The sequence below is a fragment of the Azolla caroliniana genome, unplaced genomic scaffold (genome assembly GCF_043228905.1).
Source record: "Azolla caroliniana isolate FFs.n. ecotype wild unplaced genomic scaffold, voAzoCaro1.0.p SCAF_8, whole genome shotgun sequence".
In the NCBI taxonomy this organism is placed as follows: Eukaryota; Viridiplantae; Streptophyta; class Polypodiopsida; order Salviniales; family Salviniaceae; genus Azolla; species Azolla caroliniana.
The window spans coordinates 546,736-570,343 of record NW_028230443.1 but is presented as its reverse complement, the minus strand read 5'-3'; the positions used below and the strand labels follow the sequence as shown (position 1 = coordinate 570,343).

General features: G+C 38.7%; 1 protein-coding gene across 1 annotated transcript; it reads left to right on the top strand.

Moving 5' to 3' along the window:
* The first annotated feature begins 373 nt into the window (after positions 1–373).
* PNG1 (peptide-N-glycanase 1) lies at positions 374–23,100 on the top strand. The gene is made up of 17 exons (XM_087323474.1): positions 374–559; positions 667–720; positions 1,157–1,342; positions 2,162–2,260; positions 2,368–2,454; positions 6,091–6,173; positions 19,361–19,474; positions 19,557–19,611; positions 19,676–19,762; positions 19,864–19,919; positions 20,078–20,137; positions 20,246–20,333; positions 20,506–21,267; positions 21,360–21,420; positions 22,336–22,438; positions 22,513–22,650; positions 22,832–23,100. The coding sequence occupies exons 1-17, from the start codon at positions 482–484 to the stop codon at positions 22,911–22,913; spliced, it is 2,193 nt and encodes a 730-aa protein (XP_087179600.1). The 5' UTR covers positions 374–481; the 3' UTR covers positions 22,914–23,100.
* Positions 23,101–23,608: the final 508 nt, after the last annotated feature.

The following is a 23,608-nucleotide window of genomic DNA, read 5'->3' as shown; positions in this document are numbered from 1 at the left end:
TTTTCGAAAGGCATTTGTTTGCATGAAGTGCTAGCACCCTTTCGGCATTGTAGGTGAATTTCTTTGTTGCTCGGCATGTTGTCAAACCAATGTGGCATATCACAATGCTTCAACCAACAATGCATCTTGTCGATTTGTTGTGCAACAACCCAAAGTAACGAGATGTCTATGATAGAGCTCAAATCAACACAAGAAATCTTTCTTTTGAACAAAGTCTTCGTTTATTCAAGGTCTCATCATTCATGTGTCAAAGACCAGTTGTACAATCGAGGGAGGTATCGTGGGATCAAGTCAAGGCCTTCATGTCAACGGGCTGCCGATCTGTGCTTTTCGGTCTTCGTGGCCACGCGCGCTGCTTTTAAGACCCTCGCGGGTGGAACATTTTTCACATCGAAAGAAGAATGCGTGGGATTCAGTAGCGGCCCTCTCTGCGTTTAAGCATTAATTGTGTCAAAAGTTTTGCGGATCGATCGAGGAAGAAATGGTGCTTCACCACATCACAGTGAAGCACGATGGCGTCTCCCATCTAGTGGAATTCGACACAGACGATGGATTTGAGGTAACCTTTCCTCTCTTCTTTTTCTTTCCCTCTCTCTCTGCCTCTCACTCTCTCTGCGATGTGTATCCATTCTTATCTCAATGGTATTTCATGTTTTTCCTTTCCAGGTTTTCAAATTTCAAGTTTTCTCGCTTACCATGGTTTCTCCAGAGAATCAAACAGTAAGTCTGAGAAAGAAATTCTCATCACAACTTGATATTGAAATAGATCACAAAATTTACAGCTGTCATGAAATGGAAATGGATTACGCCTCTAAATTTTCTTGCATTTGATATTGAAAGGGAATATAACTTCTCTGAAATGTTAAAATCTGTCACATTTCAGTTTGAATAATTCTTTGTTTACATGAATGGAAATGGATTACACCTCTAAATTTTCCTGCATTTGAGTTTTGTTGATATCGTAAACATGAAATGGAAATTTATCACAACTTTGTAAATATGGAAAGTTGTTACCAGATTGATTGTTGTTGAGATGAAATTTAAATGCATTACAACTTGCGTAAAAAACTACATCACATTTCAGTTTCATTGATTCTTGTTTGACATGTAACATAATGAATTTTTACACTGCTAATGCTAATTTCGTTACTACCAGTTTCTTGACAGTTCAAATTCTCCAGTTGAGAGTGAGATGGATTTTTTTACCAAACTCTCATCGGAAAATCGCACATATACAATAATGTTGATTGAAAGTGTGGAGAAAAGTGGGGAGGAAAATGCTTCTCTTTGCACCCTTGCGGAGATTGAAAAAGCCGATGAGGCATTAGCGAAATTGTTGCAGGCAAGATTCTAAAATTTTCAACATATCATTGAGTTTTGGGAATGTAACTCGTTTTGCAATAAAAATGCCACCATTGTGTAGCTTTTTGCATGTATGAGGAAAAAATGTTCGGAAAACATCCCATTGAACGGCATTTCAATTGACTTTCATATGGACCATGCTGTGTACTATTTGAGATAACTAGATTATAAATTGGTGGTGTTGATTTGGAATCTGAATTTGTTGGTTTAAATTCCTGGAAATATTCGATCAAGTAGTGATTCAGATGACATTGTTCATGTAACCTTAGAGCAAAGTATATATTGATAAGGTAATTTGACATGCTCATTTGCCACAAGGTTGGTGAAAGAATTCTCTAATCTACTTTTGCTGCAATATGAACTGAATGATACTTTTAGTGCTGTAAATGACAGAATGCTGTTATGAGTATTTGGCAGATGTAATAAGTTTGGAATCAATGGCTTGCACATTTTTGTTCTGTTATGTATATCTTAGGATCACTTTTTAAATGCTACTATTTAACCATACTATAATCAAATTTATGTTGGCTACTCATCAACACGTCTTAGTAAACTGATAGTCATCAACCACACTTTAGACAATAGATCTAAACTAGTTTATTTTTGAAAACAAGAAATGTAGTTCATATCATGCGTGAACCCATGTGATATCCTTTATAAAATTGCGTGCAATGTCATATAGTTTATAGAGCAGTGACCTTATGGTATCTTTATTGAAAACATCTGTTCATATTTTAAAATATCAGTTTTGATTTTGATTGGAGTAGTTTAACCATTTTAAAAAATGTGGAATAAACAGGCTGAGGAGGAAGCCATTTTTCTGGCGCAGAAATCAGGTCTGGATGGCCGACAAAATTTTTCTGCAAGATTAGAAGGATTCATTAGTCAAGTATTAAAGGTTTGTGTCTGAGAAATATGTACTAGTGATGAAATAAGATCGTCTGGTTTGTGTTATTCTTAACACTTTTTACTTTGCACTGATGAGCATTTATTTTTGAACTATAGTATGAGGATCCACTGCGCCAACAGAAAGCTCGTGCTACAGTGCAATTGGAGGAACTTGAAGAAAAAGCAGTTGTTGTTCTTGCTAAGGTGAGATGAAAATATCACATATATTTAGAGAGGCTACAATAATTAGCATCACATTCTCTATTTCATGCTTTATATTTGAAGAAATATATATGGCATGGATCTAGACTCCAAATAGTTGTTATATAAAATTCACAACCATGGAATTTAGTGATAGGTTATAGCAGTCTATAAGTTGAATCTCAACAAGGTGAATTATGATCAGGAGATGTTATTTTCGTTCTTCTTTTATGACATTTTTTAATCATTATTTGATTTCAATTTATATATATGCTCTTTCGGAACTCTTAAAATTGGGCTAGACAACATTGTATGGACAGTATAAAATGACTGAAGGCCAATGGTTCCTAAGTTTGCAACAACAGGTGACAGACCCCAGGATTGATGCATGCTCAGTCCAGTTAGCATTAGGGTTTGATTTCTGGAGGAGTATGCATCCAATCGGAAATGTGTGCTTAACTAAGTCACTTTAGGTTAGGACCTTCATGAAGTCTATTACAGGCTATATTTGAGTGTCTAGTGAGTGTGCTTAGATATGTGTTAATTAATGCTCCTGGTGTGGCTTCAATTAAGATAAATGTTTTTCGAAAATGTTGTGACCCATTGTATGCTACCGCATGTTAGATAAGCATCTATTTCAGAGTTCTTGAGGAGGTTCCGACTGGAAGCCCAGTCAGCTTCTCCAATCTGTGTATTTTTGGGTGTCAGCCTATAAACATATACCAGGTGATGAATGGATGAAGCTAGAATCAAAGTAAAAAACATGTGTTTCTTGGCTACTCCAAAGGTTTTAAAGTGTATATTTTGGGAGTGAAAATCAAAGAAGGCCATGAGTAGAGACTTCTTTGATTTGGAAGAAAGAATTTAATGAGTAGATTCTCACAAAAGATTGAACAAAGAAACCAGCCATTCAGATGTAGTTCATAGAGATGCATACTCCAATAACAAGTCAGACTCAGAGCACAAGAAGGGCCATAAGTGAATGCTAGGTTGAGAAAGGCTTATTATTAGAACACCTAAGATTTATGGGAATATGGTCTCTTTAGTTTTGAGGTCGTTCAGACTGCTTTGGACAATTATCAGTGGCGATGGGAGAAGAGATGGAATCATTGAGGGAGGGAAAGAAGGCAATGGATTGTAAATGGGTTTACCTGAAAAACGAAGCAAGCACAACAAAGAGAAGTTCAAAGCTCAACTAGTGTTTGTGTGAGTCACATGTCCGGATAGGATAACTGGTCTCTTCCAGTTGTACTTCAACTAAGGATTAGGGAGAAGTGCAAAACCTCAACAAATTACCTGGGACTAAGTGGAACCGGAGCATTTTGCTGGAAGTGATAGGAGCTTTCTCAGTTTCAATAAGTGTACCACAAAAAAAATGTTTTCGTAAGCAGTCAAACACACCTCCATCATACAAGTAATTTGAATGATTGTAGCTATGTACAATTTGGGGTTGGGGCAAATAGATGTGAAAACAGCTTTCTTAAGGAGAACTAGACCAGCAGATCTACGTATAGCAACTAAAAGGATTCAAAGAACCATGGAAGGGCCTAGTATATAGACTGAAGAAGTCATTATACAATGTCAAATAATCACCTAAGCGTTGCTACATGTGTTTCGACTCGTTTTTGGTATCTTGTGGATACAACCATTGGGAGCATGATTTGTTGTACTATAAGACTAAATGATGGTTATGTCATTTATTTGACTCTTCATGTTGATGATGGACCGATTGCTGATAAGAGTAATTCTCACATCGTTGAACTTCAGAACATATTGAAAAATGATTGATCTTGGAGATGCCATGTGAAGAACATACAGAACAATGAATTCAAACTTGTGGTTCATTCAAAGAAGTCACACGAAGAAAGTTTCAAAAACGTTTGGTACGCTCAATACTATATCTGTAAAGATTAGCTTCACAACTTTTCTTGTTTGGATAAACCTCGTCCAACAGCAAAAGATGAGGTGGAGTATATAGCTGAAGTGTTATATACAAAATGCCATATCATGCCTGATATATGCGACCTAATATTTGACGTGCATGGTTGGCTCATGCAACAACTAGAAGCCTTGATGTCCCATTAGATATGCAATGAGGAATCTATGCACTGTATGAATCGCATGTAATCCTATTGGGTTGTCATAGGTTGTGGCTCGCACAATTAGAGTAAAACAAGGATATATAAACCGGGCATGATTTGGGAGCACTTTAAGCAAAGGTACTCCAGACTGGCACTTAGGTCATAAAAATAAATTGCTGAACATGGAGATAACCTTTGCTGGCATGCTAAAATGCAAGAATGGTTCTAGTCCCATGGCATAAGTATAAATGCACAAACTTTATTTCAACATATCTTGGATTGTCCACACCAAAATGTGTCCAAAGTGGGACAAATAGAGGAATCAGAACATATATCGTTAAATTGGATAACGAAGGACCACGGATAAGCCTCACAACATCCCTTGGTAGGAAGATGACCCGTTATGAGACATTTTGTTACACATTTCACAGGGTACACATCTATGTCATGCACTTCGCAATATGATAGGCCAGCTCAATACCTCTTCAGATCAGTGAGATTGAGATTGGCAGATATGCATGCAAATTGGCCTATCGGAGATAGCGTCAGAAGAACATATTGGTTTCCATTATGTTGTGTTTTTTGAAATAAGATGGAGATATCGTCATTATTTCAAACATGGCATTGACCCACTATTCAAGCTAATGGCATGTGAAGACCAATAGTGCTTGGTGCTGTTTAGGAATAGGCAACAGCTCGACTCAAGCCTAAACCGAACCATTTTAAATGGTTCGGCAGTTCGGTTTAGGCTTGAGCTTCCTTAACCGGTTTGAGCTCGGTTTGGGATGGCTCAAGCCGAACCTAATCGATTTGGGCCAAACCGGTGTCCAAGCCGGTTAAGGGTTAATCGGCTTGGCTAAACTGATTTGGCCAAACCAGTTAGCCATAATCGGTTTAGGAAACGGTTTGGTTCAGGTTTGGAAACTCTCAAACTGGTTTAGGCTTAACTGGTTTGGTTTGGACAAGGTCAAACCGGTTAAACCAAAACCGAACTTTTTGCCAATTCCTAGTGCTGTTCTTGATGGAAATTGAGATATAAACAGGCGTTGAATGATAACAATACAACTACAACAGCTCATCAAGAAAGAACCTTCGCAATTTTTGCTCATCATGCTACAAGTAAATCAAGGGCTACAAAAGTGGGATCTGGACCAAAACATTCAAAATGGTTTACAATAGATCGGGCAATAGCAATGTGTTATGCATTTAGGAAATGGTGAATTGGACCATAGTCTGGTCACCTTGGTTATTGACTAGTAAATGCTATTATCACTTGGCATTAAAGGTGCTTTCCTTGCTTCAAATATCTATCCATCTTGGATTGGCCTAGGCTAGAGACCTTTCAAAGTCAGGATTATTTCAGTCTATCTATGTTCAGAATCTTAAGTGCTTAGATAATTGTATTCTTTAGTACTCGCTATTTAGTTATATTTATTTTGGTTCGTTATTTATCAAGGTGAGACAACATTTTAAGATTTAATCTGTTATCTGGTATCTTAGGCCATTTGGCCTCTTAAAAGACATTAAAATATTTTTCTTTCTTTCTTTATGATCTCAGGAGGGAAAGAGAGATCCGAAGCAGAATGAAGTTGAACACCAAATTCTTTTTGAGCTTCTCATGTGGTTCAAAACTTTCTTCAGGTATTTTGTTTATTTCCTGCATCTTTACACGTGGTTCTCATCATTCATGGAATTTTAAAAATTTATGGGTGAAAATTACAATGTGAGAATAGAATTGTTAGAAATATTGAGAATCAATTAGATAGGCATATAGAATTAGAATTTTTATCGTCCATAAAGAGGCTAGTTTTGACCTATGGGACCAGAGTATACATGTGTTCTTGATATATGTCTCCTTCCTAAGAAGGGGTATTCATGCATTGAAGCACAAAGTCTCTATGCATGAATAAAGCATACATATATGAGCTCAACCTTCCAGGTGGTGTCTTAAGTATGGCACTTAAGTTATCACTCCCTCTTAGTATGTCAGCATATCTTGAATGATCTTGAACGAATTGCACTATATGTCGAGCATGTGAAGAGCAAGTGACATTCATCCTCTACCATGCCTTCATTACATACTTTACATGTCTTCAAATTTTTTACATTTTGATACCATGATGCAACTTCAATACCTAACTTGTGAGATCGAGTACGAAGTAGTGTAAGGGCTCTACGAGCATTACTACTCATATTGGTAATGAGATAAGGTTGGATACGATCAATAGGCATTCTTGCTTTATATTGAGACCAACATTCAGGGTTGACATTTGCAATGTAGTATTCTAGCTTTGTCCTCTTAGCATCTTCCCACTTCATCCTTAATGATTCCACCAACCTTTCCTCAATTATTACATAATGCATAGCATTGCCCGAAAGCTCTAAAAGATCATCCACACCCCATCTTCTAAACCATTTCCTTATGTCAACAACCCAACCGGATGAGAGAATCTTACTTTTATGATTATTTTTTAGCTTACATCCAACATTCTAAGCAAGATGTGGTAATCGATGATTCGCATATTCTTGACTTTTGTAATGTATTTATATACTCTTTGGAGTGCCAATATTTCTATGGGTTGAACACATGTTTCCAAGAGCATAGCCTGGTAAGAAGTAGTGCATTTAACTCTTAATTTCCTCCTTAAAAACATCTTTTGAATTTTCTCAATCTCATTCCATGCATTAAGAGAGATGGCGCCACCCCATACTTCTCTACTCCATAAAGCAATACTTGAGTTACCATGGCATTGAATAACATTAGTTTTACGTCCCATCTACAATTATCACTTTGGTTGCATTGGTTCTCTAAAAGGTAATACGATTTCCAACCGGCTTGGAGCCTAGAATCAAAGCATGCACTCCATTTATTTGTGGCAGGTACATCAATACCAAGATATTTAAAGCTTTAAACAAATTGTATATGTTCACCTCTATATGTGAGCATAGGGTAATGATGAGGTTGGATGGTTTGTACTACCATCGTTTTTGTTTTCTCTACATTCTTTCTCTCTGCGTTTAGGGTTTAGGCTCTTGGAACTGTTTTTGTTTCTCGCTCTCTCTCTCTCTCTTTGCGTTTAGGGTTTAAGCTCAGTCTGTCTTTGCGTTCTCTGCAATGTTTGTCCTGTGTTTTCTGCAATGTGAATGTTGGTCTGCGTTCTGTGCAATGTCTGTCCTCTTTGTTTTCTGCAATGCCTGACCCTGTGCATTTTCTGCCAAATTTGATTCCTTGTATCTTCTGCCAAATCTGTTCCTCTATGCTTTCTGACTAGTAGAAATCTCTAGAATCTATATTGTTCTTTCTGCCCTCAACATCTCCTATAGTTGCGGTCCTAAGACACCATGGAATCTGAATGGACCGAAAATGAAAAGATGGATCTTAACATGCATGACGATGGTCCAGATCCATGGAAGACCCCAAGAAGATATCATAGATGAAAAGGGCGGGATGGAAGCACCTTGAATAGTGTTAGAAGGGCGCACAAGGCACCTAGAACGCAAGCCCCATCCGACATTCCATTTGATGTCGAAAATGGGAAACATGATTTATTACGCCGTTTGATTGCGCAAGAGATCAATCTTATTAGAGAAGATATGGAAATAGCACTAAAAAAGAAATGAAAAAGGAGATAGAGAAACAGAAAACAGAATTGTATGCCTCTCTCAAGGCTGAGTTATTAGAAGAAATGTGGAAAGACATAATAAGCCATGTGTAGAAATCACACTTAGAGCTCAAGGATGACATGGCACAATACCTTAAAGATGAAATGTCCTCAAGTAAGGTTGAGTTAGGAGCTATAAAAGTGGATTTAGAAAAAGGGCAAGAAGTAGTGGAAAGATGCATCTCTACAGTGGAAGCCAATGTCACGAAGGAAATGCAAACATGGGCAGACATGGCCAAAGATGCCAAAGCTCAAGCTGAGCATGCCCAAAACGAAATTAAAGCAAATGCTCCTTGGATAGAGGTAGTAAAAAAGCAAAAAGGAACATCCATGGATAGGGTGGCAATGATGAATGCTACTTTAGAAGAAGAAGCCAAGAGGAAAGCTCGTGCGTTCCATTTACGAGTGGTTGGTTGGGCCGAAAAGGGAAGTCCACAAGAAGATGCCAAGAATCTCAAAACAAAGATTGGAGCATCAGATATTCCATTTGCTTCGGCGGAGGGTGGGAAGAGATGAGTCTAGAGCTAAAGCCCTTATCATCCGCTTCATGGAAAAGAAAAAAGCTTTCCTCTCTAAAAGAAAGGCACTCAAGGGTGAAAAAATATACTTAGACGACGATCTGACTCCAGCCCAAGTGGCACACTGCAACGAAAACATGCCACGAGTGTTTGATGCAAGAAAGGAAGGTAAATGGGCCGTATATAGAGACGCCAATGTCATTATTATAGAGAAGAGAACTACATGACGATATATGGCCTATGAGACCCTACGCATGACCATATGGAATTGCAACGGCTCTCTACGGACAAATGCTAGATATTTTGAAGATACATTGAAAAACACAGATATTGCTATGTATACAGAGACTCACCAATGCATGGTTAGCAAACTCCCCGAGGTACAAGGATAAAATAGATGGGAGTCAATATGTCGCCCCCAACCTTGGACACGAGGAAGCACTAGAGGTTCGGGAGGAGTGGCTGTGCTATACAAAGAGGAGCTCCATGGTAGAGTGCATGTTGTCCATAAGGATGTAGATGCACGCTACATGTGGATACGAATAAAAAGAGGGGATCTTAGGGAGTTATATATTGCAATTTGCTACTTTCCACCTGCCTACTCAAGGTTTGCACCTCTAGGTTATTCACCACATCTACCACTATATGATGATATCATAAGATTTGCTACTATGGGGGACATAATACTATTAGGAGATTTTAATGCACGAACCAAGGATGAACAAACAACTATGTTTAACACCAACGAGGCTGTTTATGGAGAAGTTATGGCGGAAGAGGTTGGTCTAAAGCGACAAGCTCAAGATATGAGTGTTATAACTGAATATGGAAAACACTTTCTAGCCATGGGAAGCGTGCATGGATTTGTGATATATAATGGCTTGTCACAATGGCTTGGATCAGATGCTTTGACATGTTGGAACCCAAAAGGGGGTGTAGCACAGTCGATTATCTAATGGGATCTCCATCTCTTATACTTGAAATAAAAGTGTTCACTATATCGGGAGGACCAATTGGCTTGGCAGCTGATCATGCATATCTACGCTTTGAGGTAAAGGATGGATGCACAAAGGATGTATATGCTAAGGAGAGTGGGCTGGCTAAGTATCTATTCGCTCACGAAGATTGGATGCAATGGCATGCTAGATTTGGATCCTTTCGCACCCCTTGAAGAACTTACCCAAGGTTTATCCAAATCATTGCATAAAGCAGCCACAAATGCCTTCCCTCACACAACAGCCAATGCCCCCAAACTCGGTAGAGTAATACAAAATAGTTGGTATGATGAGGAATGTCGTGATACAAGGAGATGCTTGCAGCATGATGTAACTCGGGGCATTTATACACACAACCAAGCGAGAGCAACCTTCCAACGCCTCGTGAGGAAGAAGAAGAGATTGTATTTGGCTAAATTTGAAGATCATTTGTATCGCTTGTTTCTAAGAAAACAAAGTAAACGAGCATGGAAAATGTTTAATGAGAGGCAACCCACCACACAACTGACCTCACCTTAGGTGTGGCAGGAATATGCAAAGGTTCTATATGATATCCCGGGGCAACCTCCTCTTCCCCACCCGAATGCCTCATGCCCACATGAATGAACCCTCTTTACACCACAAAATGTAAGAAATGCCATTGATAGGTTACAATTTGGGAAGGCCCAAGATCCTGATGGATTGGTGGGTGAGCACTTTATCTATGCCCGTGACACCTTGCTCCCATTGCTAGCACACATCTTTAATAGAGCCATGTGTGAAGGTTTTCCTACTAGATGGACTCAACATACCATTGTGCCAATCCTCAAGAGTGGAGACCCCATGATGCCAAGCAACTATAGGACAATCATGATTGGCCATTACTTGGCTAAACTATATGGCTCAATTCTAGAATCAGAATTGAGTATATGGGCAGAGCAAAATGGCTGCCGTTCAATTGGACAAGCAGGCTTTCGGAAGGGGTTCACAACTTTGGATCACATATTCACCCTCCGGGCCCTTATTGAGGAGGGCAGAGCCCACAATAAGAGGATTTATTACTGCTTTGTGGATTTCCGAAAAGCTTTTGACACTGTGCCACGTGCTCAGCTTATGCAGCGGCTAGAAGCCCTTGGTGTTCCTATAGATATGCAATGGGGAATCTATGTACTCTATGAATCTGTGTCAGGAAAAGTGCAGTCTTCTAAGGGCTTGTCAGAGGTGGTGGCTAGCACAATTGGCGTGAAGCAAGGATGCCCACTATCCCCCACACTCTTCGGTCTCTATATAGATGAGGTATCACAGTACATAAAGAGATTTGGGGGTTCCGGAGCACACCTAGCAGGTATAGCTATACAAATATTACTATATGCTGATGATATTGTGCTGATTTGTGACTCTCCGGAGGGACTACAAAGACATCTAAATCCCTTAAAACTATTTTGTATGGAAAAGGTTTGTCAATCAACATAAATAAAACTAAAGTGATGGTGTTTAACACCACCCAAGCATGGGTAACAAGATCAAAACCAGAATTCTTCTTGGGAGAGGAAAAGGTGGAATACACATGCTCCTACACATACCGAGGAGTAACATTTACAAGACCTAGGTTCTCCTTATAGGAGGCTGCTTGTGCCCGACTTTCTCGTGCATATGCAGCCCTTGGTGCTCTCGAGAGACAATGTGCACATTTGCAGTTCCAAGAGCCACGGACTAAGCTATGGTTATTTGATACATTTGATACATTTGCAGTAAGAGAGAGAGAGAGAGAAAGAATGAAGAAAGAAACGAGAGAGAGAAAGAAGAAAGAAAGAAAGATATATTAACGTCTTTTAAGAGGCCAAAATGGCCTATAAGACCAAGTAAGAGATTACATCTTAAGTGTTGTCTCATCTTTGAGAACAAATCAAAATAAAATAATATTACACAGTAAATATAAAAGTAAATGAGATGAAAAGAAAAGGAACGAGGGAATCTGGTTTTTGGCACATGTGAGATTCTCAAGTTAGGTATATTGTAGCCATAGTTCTAGCCATACGTCCCATTTGTGTCATACTCAAACGCCAATATTCGTATCATACTCATACGTGTTCCAAGTATGATTGAAATCCATACGCGGTACATAGATATATATACATATGGTGTATATGGTGTACATTGTGTGTGTGTGTGTGAGGGGGAGAGAGAGAGAGAGAGAGAGCGTGTGTGGTCTAGAGAGAGAAGCCCTGTTTTGCATGTGTGAGGAGACAGTGATTGAGTGTATATCTAGACTCTAGAGAGAGAGAGAGAGAGAGGAGCTATGGGTTTTGTCTGTGTGAGGGAGTGTGTAATATGTATATTAGATATCTAGATTTTGTAGAGAGAGAAAATCTATCAGTTCTCGTGTGAGAGAGAGAGAGTGTGTGTATGTGTGTCAGACATCACTTCTATTCACAAAGAATTATGAATATAAAAAATTAACCCCCCCCCCCCCCCCCCCCTCCCCCCAAAAAAAAAGCCAAACGAATATCATGTATCATACATGTACGTTTGCAAACGTTCGCGTACGTCCAGTAAATTGGACGTACGCGAATATTAGGAACTATGATTGTAGCTTTTGTCTTCGAAAGATTTCTAACATAGGTCGATCCAGAATGGAAATGTCTCCGAAGCGAGGGAAGCACCTATGATGGCGGGAGATAATGGCTTTTATCTGTTGATGACAAGGGTGTCGAGGTCGTGGTTCATGGGGCCGGGGCCTACGTGCACAACAAATTGCTATTGCCCGATCAATTGTAACCCCTTTGTTATGTCCTTGTTTGGAGCCGATTTGTGTATCCCGTGATGGACTTGTAGCATAAGGAGTGATGGGGCTAAAGAAAGTTGTGATTGTTCTTTGTGGATGAGCTTGTGTGGCTGTATTGTTCAACAACTTTTCCCGATGTCTCTTGAGCTCTAGCAAGAAAAGTCCTAGGCATCGTTGGTCCTCATATTCGATTACCTTGCATAATGGGCCAAAGCCTTGTTTAAAGAGGCAATAGTATCTCCCTCTGATTTCATAAAAGACACTACAATGACAAACATAGTGTTCCTCAGATTCCATTCCTTGATGACACAATTGGCAAATTCTCTCTTCTAGAGGTAGTTGTGTATATCTGCCTACCTCAATTTGTAGCTGATGTGATGAAGTTCGCAGCTGCCCTATCACACTACGCAGCACATAGGATAGATGTATGTCCATATAAGGTGGCCTGATGACGAATCCATCCTCCGATGTATGTAAGAAGTGTGTCTTATAGTGGGCCATCTTTGTACCAAGTGGTATTTTGGTATAGAGAGAGAGTGTGTATTTATATTCTCTGTTTCCTCTCAGTGTCACATTAAATGTGAAAGTCAATTGATATAGTGCGGATATTCCTTTTCTGTCAACTGACTTGTCATTTAATATGACCTATCTCCCTAGATACAAGCTAGTGCTAGATAGTACTTATGTTAAAGTCAATGGCACATACTTCAAGACTAAGTACATCTCAACTTGCCCAAAAAATATTCTTCTAGTAGATCCTATTACCCTACTTCCCTCTTTCCTAAACACATTTTCTTGTACTCATCTACGGATTCCTACATTGACACCTTATGAACCCATATGGTCAGGTTGCACAATAGCTACTCATTTGGGGCACTATCACAAAATGTGGGGATAAATTATATCTAACAAGAATGGTTAGTTTTGAAGGTCAGAAGTTTTTAGAGGTTCTAGAAGTAAATAATTGCGAATCCTTTAAAGTTCTTAAAAGACACCAATGAATTTTCTGTGACATAAATCTCATGGGAAATGTGCAGATCCATGTAATTAGGTAAGCATAGGTGGGGGATTTATGATGACCCTGATTGGAATATAATGACAGGATATAAATTAGTTGTCTGGAAATGACTTCTAGCCAAAATGCCTATTCAGCTGATAAAATCCCTGTGATGTCCCTTACATATTTTCAATGTGCAGTGTGAACATGCTTCATCCATGTGATTACTCAAGCATAGAAGGGGGATTAATGAATAGTAGTGTTTGGAATATGATGGTAGTACATGTAAGGGTTAGGAATGATGTCAATCGGGCTAAGGAATACTCTGGATTCACCCTAGTATAGGCCCTTCAGATGCAATAGTGGAGCTATGGTAGAAAAGATAGAGAGAGAGCAGTAGTTGGAGGAGCTCACCTTTGAAGTGAGATCCAAAAGTTTTTAACTTATGTTTTATAAGATCCATTTAGGGTTGGCCAAGTTCACACTGAACTTGGCCCAAAAATAACGAAAAAGTGATTAGTGACTTTTGGCCTTTATAAATAAGCCTATACACATGTACACACTATAAGGGGGTCATTTAGGGCCTTTACCCCAACAACCTCCCACTTAAAGCCATAAATGACGCCTTTAAGCTACGTGACTCCCACCATTTGTATACATATCTAATGTTGTGCTTTGGATAAGCACTTGGTCAGTACATTTGCAGGGTTCTATGATGTGTGGACCTTTATCAATGTGATAAGGCCATCCTCAAGCACTTCTCGAATGAAGTGATATCGCACATCAATATGTTTTGTGTGTGCATGAAACATAGCTTTCTTTGCGAAACAGATGGCTATCACAACCAAGAATGGGTGCCTTTTCAGGCAAACCAAACTCACTGCATAGACGTGCTAACCATATTCTGGCTATCACAACCAAGAATGGGTGCCTTTTCAGGCAAACCAAACTCATTGCATAGACGTGCTAACCATATTGCTTCCTTGGAAGCCTCAGTGGCTGAGATATATTCTGCCTCGGTAGTGGACAAAACAACAACCTTTTGCAGCCTACTACACCATGATACAACACCACCTGCAAGTGTGAATACATAGCCACTTGTAGATTTCCGTGTATCCACATCACCTGCCATGTTAGAGTCACAGAAACCCTTCCGCTCTAATGGGTCTTTTCCATAACAGAGGCATTTATTTTTAGTCCCTTTTAATTACCTCATAATGGACTTTACTGTATTCCAATGTGCCTTGCCCGGATTAGCCATGAATCAGCTTACAACTCCCACTGCATAGGCAATATCAGGTCTAGTAGCAACCATAGCATACATAAGTGAACCACAAGCTGAAGCATAAGGTACACCATGCATGTCATTGATTGCTTCTTGTGTCTTAGGACAATCTTCCTTAGAGACGTTATCATATGGCTGTAATGGCACTCCAAGAGGCTTTGCATCAGCCATACAAAATCTGTCCAGCACCTTGTCAATGTATTTTTCTTGAGATAAATACAATGTGTGCTGCTCCCATTGTCTCCTAATCTTACTCCAAGTACATGTTCAGCTCCCCCAGGGTCTTTCATTGAAAATGCCGATTTCAGCTGCTTTTTAAGGACATCAACAGTGCTCCTTTTCTTGGCAGCAATGAGCATATCATCTATATATAGTACAAGAATGATTGGGCTGCCACTTTCATCTCTTTTAGTATACAAACAGTGATCAACATGGCTTCTTTTTGTACCATTGTCTAGAAGCTTGTTTCAGTCCATACAAGCTTCTATTAAGCTTACATACCAAACGTTCCTTTCCAGGAATAACAAAGCCCTCAGGCTGTTTCATGTAAAGCTCTTCATCAATGTCACCATGCAAAAAAGGTGTATGTACATCCATTTGGTCTAATTCCAAATCAAGTAGCCACTATAGCAAATAGCACTCACAAAGTGGTCATTTTTACCACAGGAGAAAACACTTCTTGAAAATCTACGCCCTTAGTTTGAGCATATCCTTTTGCAACCAGCCTTGCTTTATACTTGGGTTTGTCATCAACGGTCTTGATTTTATATACCCATTTGTTAGGAATAGCTTTCCTTCCTTTGTCCAGTTCAACGAAGTCCTAGGTATTATTTGAATGCAGAGCCTTAATCTCTTCCTGCATAGCAAGCTCCCACTTATTGCTGTGTTCACATGCCTTTGCCTCTTTATATGTAAGAGGTTCTCCCTCATTGGTCAACATTATGTAGTGCAATGAGGGTCAAATCTACTCACATTTCGTCTTATACGTGTAGAACGTCTCACCCAATGATCCATATTGTCAGGTAATGGATCAACATCAGGTGGCATGTCTAAATTATCATTGTTAGGCTGTTGTCCATTATTTTCAGCGCCATTTTCAGCATTATTATTTGGCCGCATATTCCTCTCAGCATCCTCATCTTGCTGCCCAACATCTTCTGGCTCCAAAACCACTGGATGATCAATATTTTCAGTCCTTTGTGGTGGATCCTGATGGTCAAAACTGGGTCTAACAGGTGTCTGGTCATGCTGAAATCTGACCCTTTTATGGTCATCTTTTGAGGCACAATTGTTTCGAAACAGCCTTGCCTCATTGAAAACAACATCTCGGTTGTGTATAACCTTCTTGAGCTGGGGTATCCAAATCCTATAACCCATTTCGCCTTCTTCACCATATCCCATGAAGAGGCCCTTAATGGACTTGGCATCAAGTTTGTTTCTCAGCTCAGGCCTTATATGTACAAAAGCCTCACAGCCAAAGACACGTAAGTGATCATATGAAGCAGGTTTGCCAGACCAAACCTCTTTAGGGATGTCACCCTTTAAAGTCGTGTGAGGGGATCTATTGCATACATGTACTGCAGTTTTGAGTGCCTCTCCCCAAAATCCATGAGGGAGATTAGCGGTGGACAGCATGCATCTCACTCTCTCACAAAGTGTCCTTATATATCATTCAGCCACACCATTAGAAGAGAGGCTGTATGGAACAATAAGCTCTCTTAATACCCAAAATTTCACAAAATTTCTTGAATTCAACACTTGTATACTTACCACCATTGTCCATATGCAAACATTTCAGTTTTCTTCCTGTTTGGGTGGTCACAAATGCATAAAAACGCTTAAATGCAGCAAAGGCTTCATCCTTAGATTTAAGAAATTGAACCCAAATTTTTCTAGAGAAATCATCAACAAATGAGATAAAATACATTGCACCCCCCATAGATTTGGTGGGCATGCTACACACATCAGAATGAACAAGATCAAATACACAAGACTTATGAGACACACCAGAGTAAAAGGAACGTTTCACTTGCTTTCCATATTGGCATTCATTACAAAAATCAAGCTTCGTGCCTTTAGCATCAAGCTTCTTTAGATTACAAAGCCTAGTGAGACCCTTCTAGCTCATATTGCCAAGTCTCTTATGCCACAACTCTATATGGGAGTGAACTTCAGCCAAAGCAATAAATTTGCCCGATATAGCATTTCCATGTAAGCAATAAAGAGTTCCCTTCTTTGTGCCTTTCACAATCAGTCTTGAACCTTTTGTCATTTTCCATGATCCTCTCTCAAAGAGAATGCTATAACCATGCATATTCATTTGCCCCACAGGAAGCAAGCTCTTCGTGATCCCTGGTACATAACGCACATTATGCAAAACCCGCTCATTAGTGCCATTTGTAGAAAAACGCACAGTGCCAATACCCTCAATGGAACATGCATGATTGTTTCCAAGGTATACATGGCCATGGCTGCCTACAGTAAAAGTAGAAAAACACTCCTTGATAGGTGTCACATGAAATGAAGCACCATGCATGATTGTTTCCAAGGTATACATGGCCATGGCTGCCTACAATAAAAGTAGAAAAACACTAACCATGTTTTGGGCCAATGCATCATTGACAGTCAGCAAAGCATCAATAAGATCATTCTTAGTGATACACATGTCCTCTGAATGAATATTTAGAGAGGCATCATATGCGTAAGTATCATCCGCTGAAAAAGTAGCACATAAAATGTCCTCAACATTTGACAGCTCCTCTATGACTACATTTGAGGCCAAATTGGCCTTCTCTTCGTCCTTTTGGCTGTCATGTAAATTAGTCTTGTCCTTTCTCTTATCTCCAGAATTCTTTTTTCTTTCAAGTTCTGCTTTGTAATAGCGGCAATTAGGTTTCTTGTGGCCTTTCCTGCCACATTGATAGCATGTTACGTCATTGCTTTTAACTTTGCTGCTATTTCCCCTTTCTTGGCTTTTACATTTGTTCCTATGTGCATAGTTACTTCTCTTATTTGTCCTACCTCTAACCATGTTAGCTGAGCTACCACCTTCTCCACTTGCTTTTCTCCTGATCTCTTCATTGAGTATAAAGCCCCTAACACCATCAAAGGTTAAGTTGGGGCTATTAGACAATGAAACTACCAATGTCTCCCACGAGTCAGGTAGTGTCATTAGCAGGAAAATGGCTTTGAGCTTATCATCAAAAGGAGCCATTCTTGAGTCCTACAGCTGTTATAAGGTGTTCAGCTGCACTCTTGGACTCATCCAATTGCATGCCAACAAGCTTTCATATTAGGTGTACTTGATTAATAGGTGTACTGTTTTCATATGTAGCCTGCATCTTTGCCCATATTTTAGAAGCAGATACCAACCCTTTGAGATCTACCAAGATCTCATCAGAAACAGCCATCTTAATATATATGACAACCTTTTTGTTTAAAATCTGCCATGCAACTTCTGACATGTTCTTGGGTTTTTCTGCCTCCAACGCCCTCTCACAATCCTTCAAAAAAAGAATTCCTTGCAATCTTTCCTTCCACAAGTCGAAACCTGTTCCCTCAAATCGTCGAATCTCAAAAAGATTCTTCACTTCTGAGGAGGATGACGCCATAGCTCACAATAAAGAGGTCTGAACACCTGTTCTTTGCTGTACAGCAACTGTGCAGAAGTTCAGAAACCCTAAATCTGCTCTGGTACCAGTTGTAAGGGTTAGGAATGATTTCAATCGGGCTAAGGAATACTCAGGATTCACCCTAGTATACGCCCTTTAGATGCAATAGTAGAGCTATGGTAGAAAAGCTAGAGAGAGAGCAGTAGTAGGAGGAGCTCCCTTTGCAGTAGTTTTATAAGACCCATTTAGGGTTGGCCAAGTTCACACTTAACTTAGCCCAAAAATAACGAAAAAGTGGTTAGTGACTTTTGGCCTTTATAAATAGGCCTATACTCATGTACACACTATAAGGGGGTCATTTAGGGCCTTTACCCCAACAAGTACGTAGAATAGTGGTGTAGAAATGACATCTAGCCAAAATGCCTATTCAGCTGATAAAAGTCATCATTATGATGTCCTATACATATTCTGAATGTGTGGTGTGAATATGTTCCATCCTGATTTCATAGCAACATTTTCCAGGAGTATGTGCAACTTGGGAATTATTGCAGGGTTACAGGCTGCATTCATGGGATAGTGAAGAGAATCGATCATGTTACAAATGTTTCAAATAGTATCAGTGGTGATAGATTTGAATCCATAATTATTGTAGCTTTTGCTGTTTATAACTAGATTACTGATTTAGCTATGCTATCCCTATTGGTGGTTTGACAATCCAACATTATAAAGTTCTCCTTCACAATGATACCAGCTGAAGACTGTTTCGATGCTGACTTAGTGACAAAGTTAATAAATTTGATTAGAAAGGCCATTCAAATAAAGTGAAAGAACCCAAAATACCAATCAATGTGTTAGCTCGATGGATTATAAAGAAAAGCTTCTGCTGCAGTGTTTAGAAAAGATGAATAATTAGTTGTCAGATGAACATTAAGTTCCAACATCATGAGAATCTAGGCAACTTTTATAGATCACTATCTAATGCTCAATTCATTACAGATGGGTAAATACAGCACAATGTCTATATTGTGCAGCAGAAACAGTGAATGTTGGAATGGGTATGCCTAATTCTGAAGATCTTCAGTATGGAGCAAATCGGGTTGAACTACACAGGTCTTAATTCTTTTATCAATTTTTTAGTTATGCCATTTCTTGATAAACATGCTGTTCATTTTCTTTTCTCTTTTGATAATAGGTGCAAAACATGTCAAAATATCACTCGGTTTCCTCGTTACAATGATCCATTAAAGGTATATATTTTTTTTTCCTGGCATAAAGTAGCTGATTTTATCAATAGATTTTGGCATTTTGCAGTTGTTAGAAACAAGGTCTGGCCGCTGTGGAGAATGGGCGAACTGTTTTACACTTTACTGTAGAGCATTTGGCTATGACGCACGCTTGGTTAGTTGATGAAGAAATAGAAGGACATGGATATACACATGTACATTATTTTTAATAGATATATACCACATATATAGTGCACTTTGTTTTATTTGTTTCAGGTTGTAGACTTTACAGACCACGTATGGACAGAGTGTTTTTCAAGTCATCTTGGGAGGTGAAACATTCATATTCAAAATATCCTAAGCAAAAGCTAGTTTGTAACTTAAATTTTGAAACATTAGTATCTGGTTATGGATGTTAGTGTATAGTTCTACATTAAGAATGGTTCATATAATTTACAAAGTTCTGATAACTGTTTTACCTGCATTACAGGTGGATACATTTAGATCCTTGTGAAGGCGCATTTGACAAGCCTTTGCTATATGAAAAAGGGTCATTTTCTTCACTTCTGGGACACTAGTAATTAATTTGCTGCTGTAAAGTTGTATCTGTCTGAAATATCTGGCTGACGTGTCTCATTCTGCTTCCTCTGCTTATTAGATGGGGAAAAAAGTTGAACTATGTGATGGCTTTCTCTAAAGATGGTGTGTGTGATGTTACTCGTCGATATACTAGAAATTGGAAAGAGGTATGTGCCTACCAACTATAACCTTGGAAGCCTTATAAATGTGACCATAATATAGTGTGTACATTGGAAAGCATCTCTGAAGATTGCTGTCTGATTTTAATTTTTACTAAACATCAAGGTGTTCACATATACTCTCTTACATATATAATGGTTGTTTTAATATAATTACAAGGTACGGCTTCGAAGAAATATTATTAGTGAAGAAAATGCTGCAGCTGTGCTTTCTAGTATGAGCTCTCGTCTAAGGACCCATGTTTCCAATGATTACATGGTACAACTAAGAGCGCGTGATGAGAAGGAAGCTAAAGAGCTTGATATGTGTCATCAAGATCACGATGAGTCTCTAGTTTTACCTGGTAGGCTGACAGGGTCTGAAGAGTGGCGCAGAACACGAGGTGAATTTGGAAGTTCCAGTTCATCTTTTTCCTCAGAAAGTAATGCGAGACCCAAGAGAGCATGTGTCGATAATCATGTTAGCAAAGTCTTCAGAGGACTTGGAGAATTAAGTTCATTTTGTGAAAGCCATCCATCAACAAATGCACTGAACGACATGCTTGAAACTTTGCTGACAATTTTCAAGCAGGTCAAGGAGGTCCCTTATAGAACACGTAGAAAAAGGGTGGCATTGCAATCATGTACATCTCTTGTACTGAATGCCTTTGATACTAATGTGATGCAGCGGATATTCCATGCACTTGCGCTGAATTTGAGTTGTAACCTTGATACCAAGGAAATTTATGTTTCTTCTTCAGATCCAATTGACACAGCATTGACTCTGCCTGTTATGATGGAAAACCTGAATACCATGGTAGAAGCTATCAAAAAGGCCTCCCAGAATGATGTTGTTTTGAACCGACTAGCATTCCTGGCTAAAAATGAGAGACTTTGTGGTGCATGGACAAACGCAAGTGGGGAGGAGTTACCTTTGGGCATTGTATGATTTCACTACAACATTACTATATTTTATTATGAATTAAACTATGAATGATTATATTCTTGTACTTTCTCACATTTGCATGCTTATAGGCTACTTCAGCATTTGATGGATTACAATATACAAAATGGGAAGAACCAAATGGAGCTAAAGGTAAAATGCTACTTTTTCCTGAATTTTTCATGTCAATTTTAAGAGGCCGAGGCAGGGAACTGCTTTATGATAATTGATTGTGGTTGTAAGAGCTCCCCTGTGACAAAAATCTTGATTTGAACGAGGATGGATATGTTTAACTATTTGGATATCATAATGTTCGCCAAAATTTAGTAAGATTAAGCTGCTACTAATCATAGTATGTTCATCTCACAGTACACCAAATACTTATAACATTTGAGATACTATTTCTCATAGACATTGAGTTCTAGAGTTTTAAGAGAATTAATTGGAACCAAACAAAATTCCTGCTTCACCTAGAAAACGAAATCCTGAAATCTGATAAAAAAATGGAGATGTGTTTTTCTTTCATGAAATGTTAGAGTAACTCATAAATGAAGAGAGAACTGAAACCCTCTAAAATAACCCCTTATACAACACTTCAGAGAATATATCTTCATGCAATCACAGTAGTCAATACAGTTGAAACCTTCTATTTGATTGCCAATGAATAGTGCAGTTTTCAGTATTGGGAATTTTTTATTTAGGAAAGTGCTAAGCTACTACTTCCTCAGATCATCATTAAAAAAGTTTGAAAGGCAGGACTCTATAATTTGCCATGCAATCTTCATAAAGAGAAAGGTGTCACTATGAGCGTTGCTGTTCAAAAACAAACAAAAATAGTCAGGAATATCATATTAGGTTGTATATTATGAAGTGATATACATCCTCCTGTCTCCCTCTTCTCTTTACTTCGGAATAACGGTTTAAATAGTTTACCGATTTTGGAGTAGTACTTTGATAATTTCAGGAAGACTTGTTCATTTGAAAATTCTTATTATATGCTTATTTTTTACATAGAACCAAGTAAATATTGAATGATTAAATATATCTTCTACGTGTTTTACGCATCAGGAAGTTGGTTGACATATTATTTGCCATCCAATGGTGGTGCAGAGGTGGTGGTTTATGAAGTCATGGCTGCGAATGACTGTCCTGAACGTGATCCAAAGAATTGGTATGTAACATATCTATTTTGTTCATAAGTACGACCAGATGAATTTGATCATGTCAATAAGGTTTTCCCTGAAGGATTCTGGAGGGGAGCAATGACAGTGGCAGCACATGGAGTGAACTTGATTCACGTAATTCAGAAATTTTCAGCCAACGCTATGAAAGAAGAACGTTTGAAATTGCTAAAGAAAGAAGATCTGTATGCAACGCCTTTAGGTATGTACAAGGTTTGTGTGATATTTTATTCTTCATGGTGTCTTCACAATAGGTTTGCAAGCGTATTTAAGGCCGAGTATGTGCATCACTATATTGCAACATGGCAATGCAAAACACACGTCAGAAAAAATTATTCATAACTTCTTCATTGGATAAGTAACCTTAATGTTTCACTTTTCAGGTTCCAATTTTTGGCTGTTCGCGATTCATCATCACAATCGCGACTCCAACTATCCTGTGTTGATTTTTTCACAAATAAATGAGGAGATGATTGTCCCTCTTACATGTCATGTTCATGTTGAGCTGGTGACCTTGATCACTGTAGTAGGTTATCATCAGTTCCTTCATCCAGCCCAGAATGGAATGAAGTGTATTATAATAAAAGCTTTGCTTGCGTTAACTTATTGTACCTTGCACTTCCTGCAATCTTCTATTTATTTTTTATTGCTATGCGCCCATGTATTTTTCTTTGACTTTATTGCTCGTTATTTATTTGAGGGTGCAATCTTCAATCTTTACTAAGTCACATTCTGATTACGCCAGATAAACCCTAAAGACTGTTTATCATTGCTTTTGATTGCACGCAATCCAATTTATAGTATTGGAATTTCAGATACAGCATCATTAATTATGATAATCTACGTTTTCATGAAACTTCAACTTTATAGTCTTAACCACGTTTTGGAGCACTGATCAAAGTCTGGAATTCCTGGAGTTTGCTTCCATCATCCATATCAGAAGGGAACAGTCATGAATTAGTTATTCCTTGGATTGCTCTGCATGGATTTGCTACTTGAAATTATTTCAAATATCAATTGCACGACCTCAAATTTGAGCCACTGAAAAAGTTAAAAGTCTTCTCAATTTTCATCCATGTGGTGGAATGATTTCAATGTTGCTCTACAAGATGTAGCACACATATCGAACACGAATGAGAGTAGTGACTGAACTTTGAATC